General features: G+C 31.5%; 1 protein-coding gene across 3 annotated transcripts in view; it reads left to right on the forward strand.

Annotated features, from left to right (window-relative positions):
- The window catches only part of LOC141460114 (uncharacterized), a 79,665-nt gene that overhangs the window by 63,477 nt on the left and 2,993 nt on the right, over window positions 1-13,195 (forward strand). For all 3 annotated transcript variants that reach the window (XM_074139803.1, XM_074139793.1, XM_074139812.1), the window contains exon 5: window positions 2,965-3,525. In XM_074139803.1, the coding sequence (XP_073995904.1) occupies window positions 2,965-3,525 (561 nt within the window). The remainder of the gene's footprint in view (window positions 1-2,964; window positions 3,526-13,195) is intronic.

The raw sequence follows: 13,195 nt of genomic DNA on the forward strand, positions 1-13,195 counted from the left end.
ACTAATTTTATTGCAAGTAATGGTCAATCATCAATCTGTAATAATTGAAAGAATTTTCTATTATATCTACAGGCATTCAACAAGTTATATGACTGCAAGAAATCTTGAATTCTAGGTTAACTTCATGCGATATTGATGTATTTTTTTGTTTTGATTTTTAATAATAATCCAATTGCAGAAGACTAATAGATAACTTACAATAAAACTCTATTTTACTAAGCAAATAAAAGAATGGGTCGTTTATTCATTCTTATAAATTTGAATATTTAAAACTTGGTTTTTTAAACAGCAAAATCTAACCAGTGCAATCGGTTAGATGAAAGAAAGCACAATCGCCATGCTTCATTCTTTTGTGAAGGATTAATTGAAAGATTATTTCTTAATTTAAGAGTTCGTCTTTATCAAACAAAAGTTTAGATTATTATACCATCATAGATAATTAGTTATATTTATGATCGGAGCAGATAACCGTAATTAATGACGTAGTATTATTCAAAATGTTTCACAATATGCAGTTAAATTTCATCATAGTAATTTGAATATACTTGTGCGATTACTCGCATGACTCTCCCTTACTCCACTTCTCTAGGGACTAACTTAATTAATAAACTAATTTCGAATACTCAAAAAAAGAAAAAAATCATTTAGTTGGATCCATCATAGGTTCATTAAAACTGAACTGCACTTTTGAGGGACGCTTGATGCCAACTCCTTAGTGCACTCCTTAAAAATCGATTTTAATGTAAAGAGACACTACAAAAACGAAATAGAGAAAAGATTCGCGAAAAATTAAACACGAATTGTTCGGAAAATTCTTGATTAAAGGCTTTCATCAAACATCTAATTTTGGTAACAAATTAATTTGGAGAGAATTAATTTAATATTAACTGAAATGGCATTTAAAAGAGAGAAGTTCTGTATTAAAATAAATTCCATGATGAAATTTTTAAGGTAAAAAGCCTTCAACACAAGTGATTAAATTCATGGAAACTCAGGGTTGCGCGCTGCAATTTAATTTTGGATAATATTCTACAATAGTTCCTTACATTAAACTGAATGGCAGTGTAAGAATTAGCTTAAACTTACCTCCCCCTCAAAATTGCCTAAAAATAATTTTCAAAACATTAATCAAACACTCTAATATCTGCGTAAATATTATATAGACATATATAGGGCCATGTTCAAGATTGAAGAAAATAGATGTTCATTGAATTCAAGTTGCTAACCCTCGTAAAACTGTCGAGACTTCTTGAATTTGTTTTCGCCATAGTTATATTTTTTTATGCTTCTCTTTAAACAAATTTTTTTTTAGCGACTGGCGTGTTTTGATGTGTTGGGCATAACTCTAAAAAAATAAATAGACCGGAAACCAAACTGTATATTTCGCTCAGGAAGGTATTAGAAGAAAAAGTTTTGGTTATATCTGAACGAGTGTGTAATTCTAGCGAGTTCTTTTTATTTATTTTTTATATATTCTTTGACAACTGCTTTCTTCTAAATACAGACATTTTGCTAAACGATTAACTTTAGTAACTAATCTTACTTCTATCAAGTAGACGATCTGCACAATAATTTACATCCAAACACAGCATTGTCTTCTCTCAATGCTACTAGATACGAGTACATATTAGAATAATTTTTTTGAAAACGTTTCAAATAAAACTGGTAGGACTAAAATTTAGTTCGCACTAAATTTCGAAAAGGTTTCATCTTACTTGAATACTTTGTACATAAGAACCCTTTACTGTAATTAGATAATCATTTTATTGATATTTAAAGTTCTCTCAATGAACTGCAAGCTTTTTTTTACAAAATGCTTTTGAAAACAGTGACTTCAATCTTTCGTAAACTTTACGTAGTTACATGCAAGTCATTTACTTTAATTAAAAATATGGCGGGAAATTGTTGAATTGGGATTAGAGGAGTAGCTAAGACAATATACACCACAATGTAGTACGAGGTAGAAAGTCCACCTGCTGTTTTGGGATAAGGTTGTTTAGTAGACAAAAATATGTAAGACAATTTATCATTAGAACCGATTAAGTGCAATAAGAAGAAGTCATATTTGAAAAAGTAAAAAGTTGTGTTGGTTCAATGATTATCTTCAAGTTTTAGGAATCAATTGTCTGATTTTGAAGAGGATCACGTCCTAACTTTGGCTTTAATGAGGCCCAGCAGCTACTAGACTGGTCCTATTCTGCATCTATAGCTAGCCCTCGATTTGCACCGTACTTCTTTTAAATGGTTGTAAATGTAAAATTGTTGGTTTTATTTGGTTAAAAAAAAAAGAAATTATAACTTCGGTTTTGGTGCCCGTGTGAAAATAAATACACGCGATTTTTTCGTTCTCCATTGTTTAGAGTTTTATAAACGCGGTTCTATTGTTTCATAAGGAAGTATACATCCTTTCATTCAATGTAATGTTAAACCATTTTAGGTAAGCCTTCAACAACTAACTCAACCATCAACGAAAATAGCACAATATAAATACAAATGGTGCTATCTGTTGTGAAACAGGAAAATTATATTTTTTAGTTAGGCAATAATTTCATGAACTGAGTCATTTATAGGCCTAAATAATTGGAAAAATCTCAAGCATTAATGCCTTTTTGAAAGTTATGAACAAATTTCATTTTTATTTGTGAACACAAACATTTTATTTTACTAGGTTTTAATGAAAATATGTATGTACATCGACTTTGCTTTAGACTTTTTAGATTTATTTACATAGTTAGGTTAACCAAATCTTATTTTACATGAAGTCCGAGAAAGTAGAAAGATGATGTGATTATTATTAAGTATAAAAGAAAAAGTTTAAACCTTACATGCAGAGTTGAATAGGGATTATTAATGATTTTTGCGTCTACTATAGAATGTTATTTTAAATTAAAAATAGACTTAGGTAACTTTATGTTAAATTATCATTATTATATGTAGTTTATTCATATTTATTTCATGTTTCAGGTAGTGGTGCCGAACATAACAGACCTGCCGTTGAGAAGTAACATAATAGTAGGGACAGCTGTTGATCAGGTCCAGGAACCACTAAGGCCGGCACCCAACACTTTATCACTTCGGACGTTGAACGAACGTACGGTAAAGCCTGCACCTTCAACTATAGCCGGAATTGACGTTACCAGTCCTTCGCCATTGCTCATGGGGCACTCTGTACAGTCACTGGCACAGGCCTCGAATATAAGTGTAGAAGCTTTAGCTGCGGCATTGAGGTTACGAGAGCAGCAATTGCTGGCGTCGGTCACCTCTACCACCACAACGACAACCACGACCACAACAACCACAACCACGCCCCCGCCGCCAACCAGACCGCCCACAATTCGCCCCAGATACCCCTTGGTCGGACCCAATAGGGTGATGAACGCGCCTAAAGAATATTATCCAGTCAGCTATGATAAAAATTATGATGACAATTTTACATCTAAAGTGGAACTGCCGGATACATCATTCACTTGTGGTGATCAGAAACATTTTCCTGGACTTTATGCAGACGAAGATCTAGGATGTATGGTAAGTGCACGATTTGTTTTATGTATGATGTAGTCTCTCTCTGAAATTCATTGTCCGTACGCTCACTTTAACAAATACTCATATATTATTTATCGATTTGAACTAATACAACTGATTAGTTCAAACAACTAAAGTTTTACATCTGTACTTAAAATAAATGTTAACGTTCATTTATAATCTACCTTGGTACAATAATCATATATGAACAAAATTCAGGTTTAAAATCAATCACGTTACTCTCATTTACCGTCAGCGCATCACAAGCAATCTTTGGGCTTACATTTTCCATCAAGAAAGCCTCACTTTTAAATAATTTAATTCCGAAATTAGCTTATATTAGGAGGAGCTTCTTACAGCTCACTGTCCGGAGGCCGGTAGTGCACTGGAAAAAAATAGCATACACAGTAAATTAGTAATTAGTAAAAAAATTATGAATTTACACACAAGATTTTTGTAAATACAGTTTCTAAAAATAAGTTAAGGAAAACGCAAATATCATGACTTCTCACAGTTCAACACTTACATAACATACAAGATCAATTCTTATGTAATGTAAGCGAAATTTCTAGATTGGGAATCTTAATGTTATTAACTAGATCAATATCTCATTGACTGCCTTTATTATTATTATTATTATTATTTTTTTTTTTTTTTTTTTTTTTTTTTTTTAGCGCATCAACAGCTGAGGTTATTAGCGCTCGGAGCTTTTTTTCAGTGCACTGCCGGCCTCCGGACAGTGTTCTCTCGTTACATACAACACTGTCCATCACCGGACAGTGAGCTGTAAGAAGCTCCTAGGAAGAGAAAATCTAAGGGTCAGCTGCTGGATTCGAACCCGGGACCTCCGCGTGGGAGTCCAGTATGCTAACCTCATAGCTAATCCCTTCCCTTTATTATTATTATTATTATTGCTGTTCATTATTTTTGGGGACTGATTCATAGTTTCAATAGGATGAAAAAATAAATGCCAGTTTCAGTCATGATTAACTTTATTATGCCGAGCTTTCTACCTAGGGACTAGGTCATCTTCAGGGCTAATTTACAATGTACTATTTTACATCATTAGAGAGTTGGTGTATCTTCTGTCTTGAACAGAGTCCATGAATAGACAAGACAGAAGACCCACCAGCCCTTTAATGATGTAAAATATTACATTGTAAATTAGCCCTGAAGATGACCTAGTCCCTAGGTCGAAAGCTCGGCGTGTAATAAAGTTTATCATGACTGAAACTGGCATTTATTTTTCATCTTATTATTATATATTTATTTATTTACAGCTGATATATTTTAAACATTGAATATGGAATCGCCAACGTGAAAATAGTTTCAATTTTCTCTAAACATGGAATATTTAATACAAACGCAACCATACATTTTTATAGCAAAAAAATTGTTTTCGGGAATATTGATTTTTGTGGCCGAAGTTCCATCACCGCTTTTCGTTCTGGGAATGATAGTAGCTGTGTATGTCCTGTCTGTTCTAATCAGATAACTGCAAAGCATTGTGACCATTAAGTACACTCGAAGGTTGTTCCTCTTCTTTTACAATTTCATTTAACAAACTAGATTACTGATGGATGATTTAGTATAACATTTCAAGAATGGACTAAATTCCTCAATTAGAACTGCTTATAGGTGACTAAAAAAAGAATTTCGATGTTCCACATTTCTCTCCTGAGTACTCATATATTTTGGAAGGCCCAGGATACTTTAGTCGAAAAGAATAAGAACAGACTTCTATTAAAAGGATATTTACTGTTTTATAGAGTCAAAACATTAAGACATTTATCCTTAATAATAGAATATTCTCCACATCATTTTCTGAATTACATCACTATACAATAACTATTACAAATAAATAATTTGTTTCGTTTACTATCGCATTCAAATAAATTGCGTAAAGACTAAATCCGGTGTTAAGACTACTTTTCATTGTTTACTTCCCATTGTCCTCGTTTATTATACTTATTCTACATCTTTAGTATAACATTACATTTACTTCGTTAATTTATCAGTTAGTAAAACACGCGCGCACCTGTAAACTGGATTGTGAAGGACAGTTTGTTGTTGGGTCATTCTCTCCCACCACAGATGTGTCTCCAATCATACAACTTGAATTATTTGTGAAACTCAGACTTTATTAACTGTGCCATTTAATATGTAATAGTTCACAAGTGTAATATATTTTTAAGAAGAATCTAAAAAAATTTTAGATAAATCTTATTCATTGCTTTGAATTTTCAGTAATTCTGTTCTCAAAAGAGAAAAGGGATTAGTTTTACTTCATTGGTGATCTGGCTGACTTAAATCCACTTTTTCAAAATCCTTCATCATAGACATTCCAATTGAAGGAGATATATGTTAATTTATAAGTATTAAATGTGTATTGTCTCCTCTTCACAACTTACTTCATATTTTCCTTATAGAAAGTAAATTATCCCCGAAACGCCACCGCATAGATAATGGAGTTAGATTTTAAAACTCCAGAACTTTCAGCAGAATTTTCTGCTGTATATAATAAGGATCTGCTATTAGGAATAGAAAAATTAAAGGTTCTATGGATAGAAAATAACCTTAAATGTTTATTATGTAATTTTTACAGAGAAATATCGCTTTCTTCTTAAAAGATTTCTATTTGATAGTCAGATAGTTGGTAATCGCTTTTAGTCAAGTTCCAAGAGGTTATTTATGCCACTTGTTTCCTGGATAGTTACATCCCAACTAAATTCACACAACGACTTTCTTTTTCTTTAAGAGGAATTTTAGTTTTAATTTAATTCAATTTAATTTACATTACTGTTAAGTTAAATAACCATTAATTCATTATGACGTTATTTTGGTCGTCACTTACCTAAATGTAAAGCTGTTAGATGTAGCGAGTAAAAAACTAAGTACACAATTAGATTCTATTAAAGTTACGTAATTTAAAGTTTAGTAATTTAAAAATAGAGGATAATATTTTTTAAATAATGCCTTTTAAACAATTCCGGATTATTTCAACCAAATTTTTAATTTTGAAATAGTTTCCATTATTTTCAAGCCCAATTTTCCACTGATCAAAATTAATTAGTTAAGACGAAATTCCAAAAATATTTTCTTTTAACAGTAAATAAAATTAAGATTGACTGACTGCTAGTCGAAAGTTCAGAAATGTGTTCTGCTCGAACAAGTTTTGGAAATTCTTTTTATTTTCTTGAAAGTTTGAGTGCAAACTGCTTTTACATAAAATTATTATTTTTACTTGTAACATCTTTCTAATTATTTTCCTTCCCTAACATTTTTTGCATCAGGATAATTTTTATCCGGGCCATATGAAGGTTTTGATGGTTTGGGCGAGGTGGCCTGGACTACTTTAGAAAGCGTTATTAAAAGCTCTTTATTTATTGAAAAATAATAATTATTATTATTAATTATAGAGTAAAGTAAAGTAATCGCCTATTTTTTCAGGCGGTGGGCCCATTTTGATCTCTTCCAGCCAAAATTGGCAAACAGTTGGCTTGTTTGGAATGGAACTCCACTTGTACAAATGCATATTAAAAATACAAAAAGCAATATGTATAATTACTGCAAGTAGTAATGTCGCTCAATGCAATTAACTGTACAAACATTAACTGTAACTTCCTTGTTTGCAATAGTATTTATTAGGTATAGAAACCGATATGAGAATAGTGAATACAACTATTCTTGTATCAATAGTCAAAGAGATGCAAGTACGTACATGTTCTGCCGCTTAAAGAAACTAAGTCCCCACCGCAGTTGATATCATTAGAACTTTTAATAAGTTACCGAATATCGTTACTTCATTTAATAACAGATAAGTATTGTATGTTTTAAAACAATAAAATAAATAATTTAGGTAGCCGAGCGGTTAGAGGCGAGACCAGCGAAGCTAATATGTATTGTGGTACTGGGTTCGATTCCCGGTCTTTAGGCCTTGGATTTTATTTAATGGTTAATAAAAGAAATTTACAGTAAAGTATGTTTGCTAGTCGCCTCCGTCCACGACACCTTATTGGTAATTATAGAGTATGTATTTCGAAATTTACAAATATTTCTAAACTTCTGCATTTCCTTTAATTCCTGTAAAACTTTCATTATTTTCTAATTGAATTATAATATTCATACAAGAAGAGGAAAAAAATTGAACAAGTTGTGTGTTTTTTTTAAACATTACGTTTTCTCGAGCAGTTTTTGAAGATCAACCCTTATAAAAACTACAATATTACGTATTAATTTAATTATAATAATATTTATTAATTTAACATAACATTACATCTTGGTATACTTAAACAAAAATTAAACAGGACTATATCTTTTGTTTCTAAAAAAAAAACTACCGAGAAAATCATGTTCAAATTGTAAACATTAAATTGTTAATAATTTAAATAGTTTTAATTTAATTATTAAAAACTACAAATAGTGCTACATTAGTAAATTCAAGTTTCACTCTTTAATGACATCGAATTAGAGCGTATAATATTTTATTTTTTTCTTAGGAAGTTGTCAAATAACCTACCATAAATGTAACATGGTACTTAACATGATGCTATTTATTGTCTGTGACACAAATATTTATCGTTATTTGCTATAATAACTTAAGTACACTAATTTTTTTGTCTTTACGAATACCATAATTGTATTATTTGAACCAGCCTTTATTGAGTTCAATTTAATTTCCGGTAATTTCAAAATTAGATAGTAAGCTATCCATTTTTCAAATTAACTAATCAATAAGTACCCAGTAGCGCATTCCCTTACAAGTGTAAGGCACACACTCCAAAATCCGTATATATTTTATTCATTTTGGACAAAATTAATACACTCATTCTGCTGAAAAAATTAATTTCGCAACGTTCGAAATTTTAAAAATGATTTTTTTTTCTTTTTTTTTTATAAACGTAACAGTCTCGGTTAGTTTTTGTTTACACCATGATGTAATGTTGTGTTAGAAAGAAAGAGATGATGAGTGCTCATTAGAAGGTAACTGCAGATGTTGCATGAAAGTGCAATGTGTAATTAATTACTGCGACATGTTTGCAAGCAATCGACATAATTTGTTTATTCATGATTTGCCACATTCAAATTGCCTTTTTCTACTAAACCTTTCTAATGACTGTTACGAACATTATAGTTATCTAAATAATGGACTGGTAAATCTCAAGTAAACATCTTAAATTGAACATTCAGATTCACCTTTTGTAAATTCTAATAACTTTAAAGGTGAAATTTTAGCGTACTAGTTATTGCTTGTAATTGATACCATAGAAATAGTTCAGCCAATATGGCAGAACCTCCCGAAATGTATTTTTAGGAAAAGTAAAGACGGAGTTAATAGATTCCGTTTTTAAGCGCTAAGGATTTCATTTGACTCAAATGTTTAGAGTTTAAAGAATTTGAGAGTTATATTATCCATAGCGCAGGAAGATCGAAACAAGGTACACATTAGAGGTTAAAAAATGTGAACTGTTATTGAGAAAAAAGTTTACTGCACTTATCTCACTAACTTCAGCTGTCACGCTGAATTCTCGGACACGCGTTAAATGAGGAGATCGCATCCCCAAACTAGACAAAATAAGTATTTTTAAATTCATTTTGTTCGATATAAAGTGCAAAGTGCATTAAGTACACGTACAGTGGCTCCCAGTGAAATTGATACACTTGAGTAGATAAATAAAAAGCCATAAAACACCATAACACTGCCACCCCCCATGTTCCACAGTTGGGCGTGAATTTTGATTTGGCAAGTTCTTCTCCTGGTTTCCTCCACAGATAGGAACGTCCATCGGACCCGAAAATATTAAATTTACTATATTACAGTAGTACAAAACTCGGGGTCCTTTAATAAACATTCATTTGCAAATTATACTCTAACTGAAAGGTTTCTTTCGCGCTACTCTTCCATGAAATTTGTTTCTTCTTAGCACACGTCGGACTGTTTCTGGACTTACTGACTGACCTAAACGTTTTGATAGTTTTACGGCTATTTTTGGTGCACTCAGGAATGGATTTTTTTTCACTTCTCTAAGGATCCACAACTCATCCCTATCATTTAATATTATTTTTGTAGATTTAGTTTTTTTTTCCTGGCAATGCGGTTTTCCTTTTTGTACCTCTCCACTATATGCTGGGTAGTTGAACGGCTTTTTTTTTAGTTATTTCGGCTATTTCGTTCAGCGATTTCCCATCATTAAAATGTTTAATGACCAATTCACGTTCTTTAAGAGTTGTATGTACTCCTATTACTGGAAAAGTTCAAATAAACGGTAGTTATTGTCTCTGAAGAGAACCAAATGATTTCGCCAGAAGAGTTTAGAAAACAATTTAAACAATTAAACCAGAGGAGAAAACAATTTGAAGTAAACAAATACACACATATAGGGGCAAAGAACGGTGTATCATTTTCACTGTGAGTTTAGTCAATTGTAAAAAAATGGGTTTATTCTTATTAATAAATCATTGGTTCATTTTTATTTGTTTTCACACAAAGAACATATTACTAGGATGTTTATTAATTGAAATAAATACATTTTTTTCAATTAAATATAATTTTGATCTACTTGTTCAACAATTTCTAACAAGTAACCTGGTGTATCATTTTGACTGTGAGCCACTGTACATTAGGCAATTTTTACTACAGTTCTTAGTTTTGTATTTATAAATAAATGCGATAATAAAACCAAGAAAGAAGGAAGGGATTAACTGAGTGGTTTGTCACGAATAACCCAAGCTGTTGATTAAAATGATAGTTAAATAATATAAAAATATTTGTCAGATCTCTTCCCACATTTGATTCTTATTAATTGATATTTTACAAGTGGCAATACAGAACAATTATCAGAAATGGCACTTGAGAAAGAAAATCCTCTTCGCCTAAAGTGTCCTTAATTGAATTTACCGGAACTTACAGATGTACATATGTGCGACTGGTTTAACGAAAAAACAGTTATAAACTATTATTTTGCTTGTAACAGTCAAGTTGTAGATCAAATTTTTGCCCAAACTTTATTATGGCAACCTCGTTAACATCTAAACTAAATATCCATGTTAAACTTTCTGCAATTGTTCAATTTTTTTGTTACAGTGGGCACTCACTCTTACACAAACAGACAGACCAATTATTAAAACCACTTTTTCGGACTCAAAGGGATTCAAAACTGATAATCCTGGTGTAATCTAAAAATTGAATATCTGCACTGTTTCAATTCCTTTAGAATAATAGAAGATAATTTCTAATCAGAGATTTTTGCTATAACACAATTGTTTTTTCACAAGGTTTGGGTCACCGATGTTATATTGACAGCAAGCGTTAAGACATACTGTTTTACGCAATTGATACACAGCCTGGTTATTCTATTATCAAAAGTTAACTTGAATAACTAAGCTTAATTTGATAAATGAAATATGGACAGAACGAGGAACTACGAACCTGTAGTTTTATGTAACAATAGATTACTAAAAGTCTTGAGAAATGTGCAAAATTAGAACTCAACATTTTACTCTGACCTATAACCCTTAGTTGCATGCAACTGCTGATTATGTATGAAAAAATGCAACAGTCGACCACCGGCAGAATCTATGAAAACAAAATCTTCTAGAAAGAATAACCTCAATTAGAATTTTGTTTTGAACGAAATTAATAATTATTTTATAAACGTCACTTATAAATTATCTTGTGCAATCTAAATATTACTTAAAAATAAATAAAGGTCGGCCTATTTCTTTTTAAAGTTTGGTCACAGCTTTTATTTTGTTATTCTAGAACTAGTTACAGAAAATTGTACATACATTCTCTCTACAGCATATAAATGTATTTTTTTTTTAATTAATTTTTATTTAGTTAACTGGATCAAAGTATTAAGCAATTGTTTCGAAATTTTTAAATAGAAAAACTGCAGATAGTATTTATCTAAGAATTTTAGAGAATGATTGAACTCGTTCAAGTCAATATATAAAGCTACTTTTCATATACGTATGTAGATCGTTTTGGGCAAAGGCAAGGCTTTTAATGATAGACATTACTTTTTACTCGATAACATGGGAAGAGTAATGGGGTTTTTTGATTCTCTCCTCTAAATCATACATCAGAATTTTAACTATTCCATTTAAAACGGATTTAATTATAATCTGGTAAAAATGTAGGTTTTGTTTTAACTTTCTAGAGACCCAGGTCCCTTTTTTATAAAGCCGCTGCTATAATTTCTGTTTCATCACTGCGATTCTAGGGAACTAAAATTTTGGTGCCATTCTAGCTATCAATAATTTATAAATATTGCCTACCATAATTGAATGAGACAAAAACCTCACTATTGTAAGTGTTAGGTTTTGGTCCATGAAGGCTTTTTACCATTCCCAGTTAACGTATTTTCTAAAAAAATAGTGCTTCTGGGAAATCAGTCCGAGCAAACTTCTGAACTTTAAACGTGGCTGAACAGCTGCTAGCAATAAGTTGGTCTTATTTTCCTGACTCAAAATGATAAAGAAAGCTTTGCACTGACCATAGGAGCCAAGCAAGTCGCTATGCTTAACAAACTCAGTATTTAATGAAACACTGATAAATCTCTTCCTTACTTATTAGGCACACTTATCGCAGGGAATAAAAGCCATAATCATGTCTGATAAGCAACAATTGTGATCGTTCGAAAAGATTTAAAACTCCTGAATAATCTAGAGGCGCAAAGCTAGTTATTTAACCTTCCAGCAAGCGCGAGTATCTCACAGATACAGACTAAGACTAAAATAATCGCAGTTTAGTGACGGAGCGGCGGGGTGCTGTCCTTTAAGCAATGCTACACCCTCACGGCTAGTTTCTTTCGGTGCTAATCTCATCTTGTTTAGGGTTGTACATTTCTTTGCAATTGTCGTTCCGTGCCTGACATATACTCGCGACCAATCGAGTAAGTTTCCAGATTTACCAATTATTTATATTTTTTCTTCTACATGTCCATCAAATTGAACTATTTTCAACATTGTTTATAAGAATATTGTTTTCTACTGACAGAAAAATACGTTGTATATCTCAGATACGAGGAGGAAATATCTGCGAAAGCTTTCAGACAGTCTAGTGGATGAACATGCTGATGGTAATTATTACACTTACTGGTTTGAAAAAAATAAAAAGTACTGACGTTTTCTGGGCCTTTTTTATTTGTTATTTCATTATTAATGTTATTTAACATTAATGTTTATTAACAGATGTTATTTAATTAATTTCATTTCTTCTATTGATAGAAAAAATTAAAAATACCAAAGTTTATCTGTAAGATAAGCGCGCCTGTTTTTGTAACTTTTTGGGCGCGTCCACTGGAAGGTTAAAAAAGGATTTGAGGCAAACGTTGTGAGGCATTAAGAACATGGCCTTCGTAGCATGTAGGAAAGAAAAATTTTCGAATTAGGTTAAGATTAAGAAAGTTTTAAGGGAAAAGGACAATTAAGATTTCGAGATTTGTTAAAGAGAAAGGTTTGTTTGGGTTTATAAAATATGAATGGTATCAGCATATGTACAATATTTCACATCAAATAGATGGAAATTTCGCAATGATGGCTCTTTAATTGGGGGGAGCTAAACGATACAGGTTTCCTCGCATCTCCGGTTTTTTTTTGACTAATTGTAATTTTTACCAAGGATTAATAAATAGATTGTAACTATTTTAGAGAAAAGTGCAAATGGTAC

This window comes from Rhodnius prolixus, unplaced genomic scaffold, assembly GCF_049639745.1.
Source record: "Rhodnius prolixus isolate KJV_2025 unplaced genomic scaffold, Rpr scaffold_1, whole genome shotgun sequence".
Taxonomy (NCBI): Eukaryota; Metazoa; Arthropoda; class Insecta; order Hemiptera; family Reduviidae; genus Rhodnius; species Rhodnius prolixus.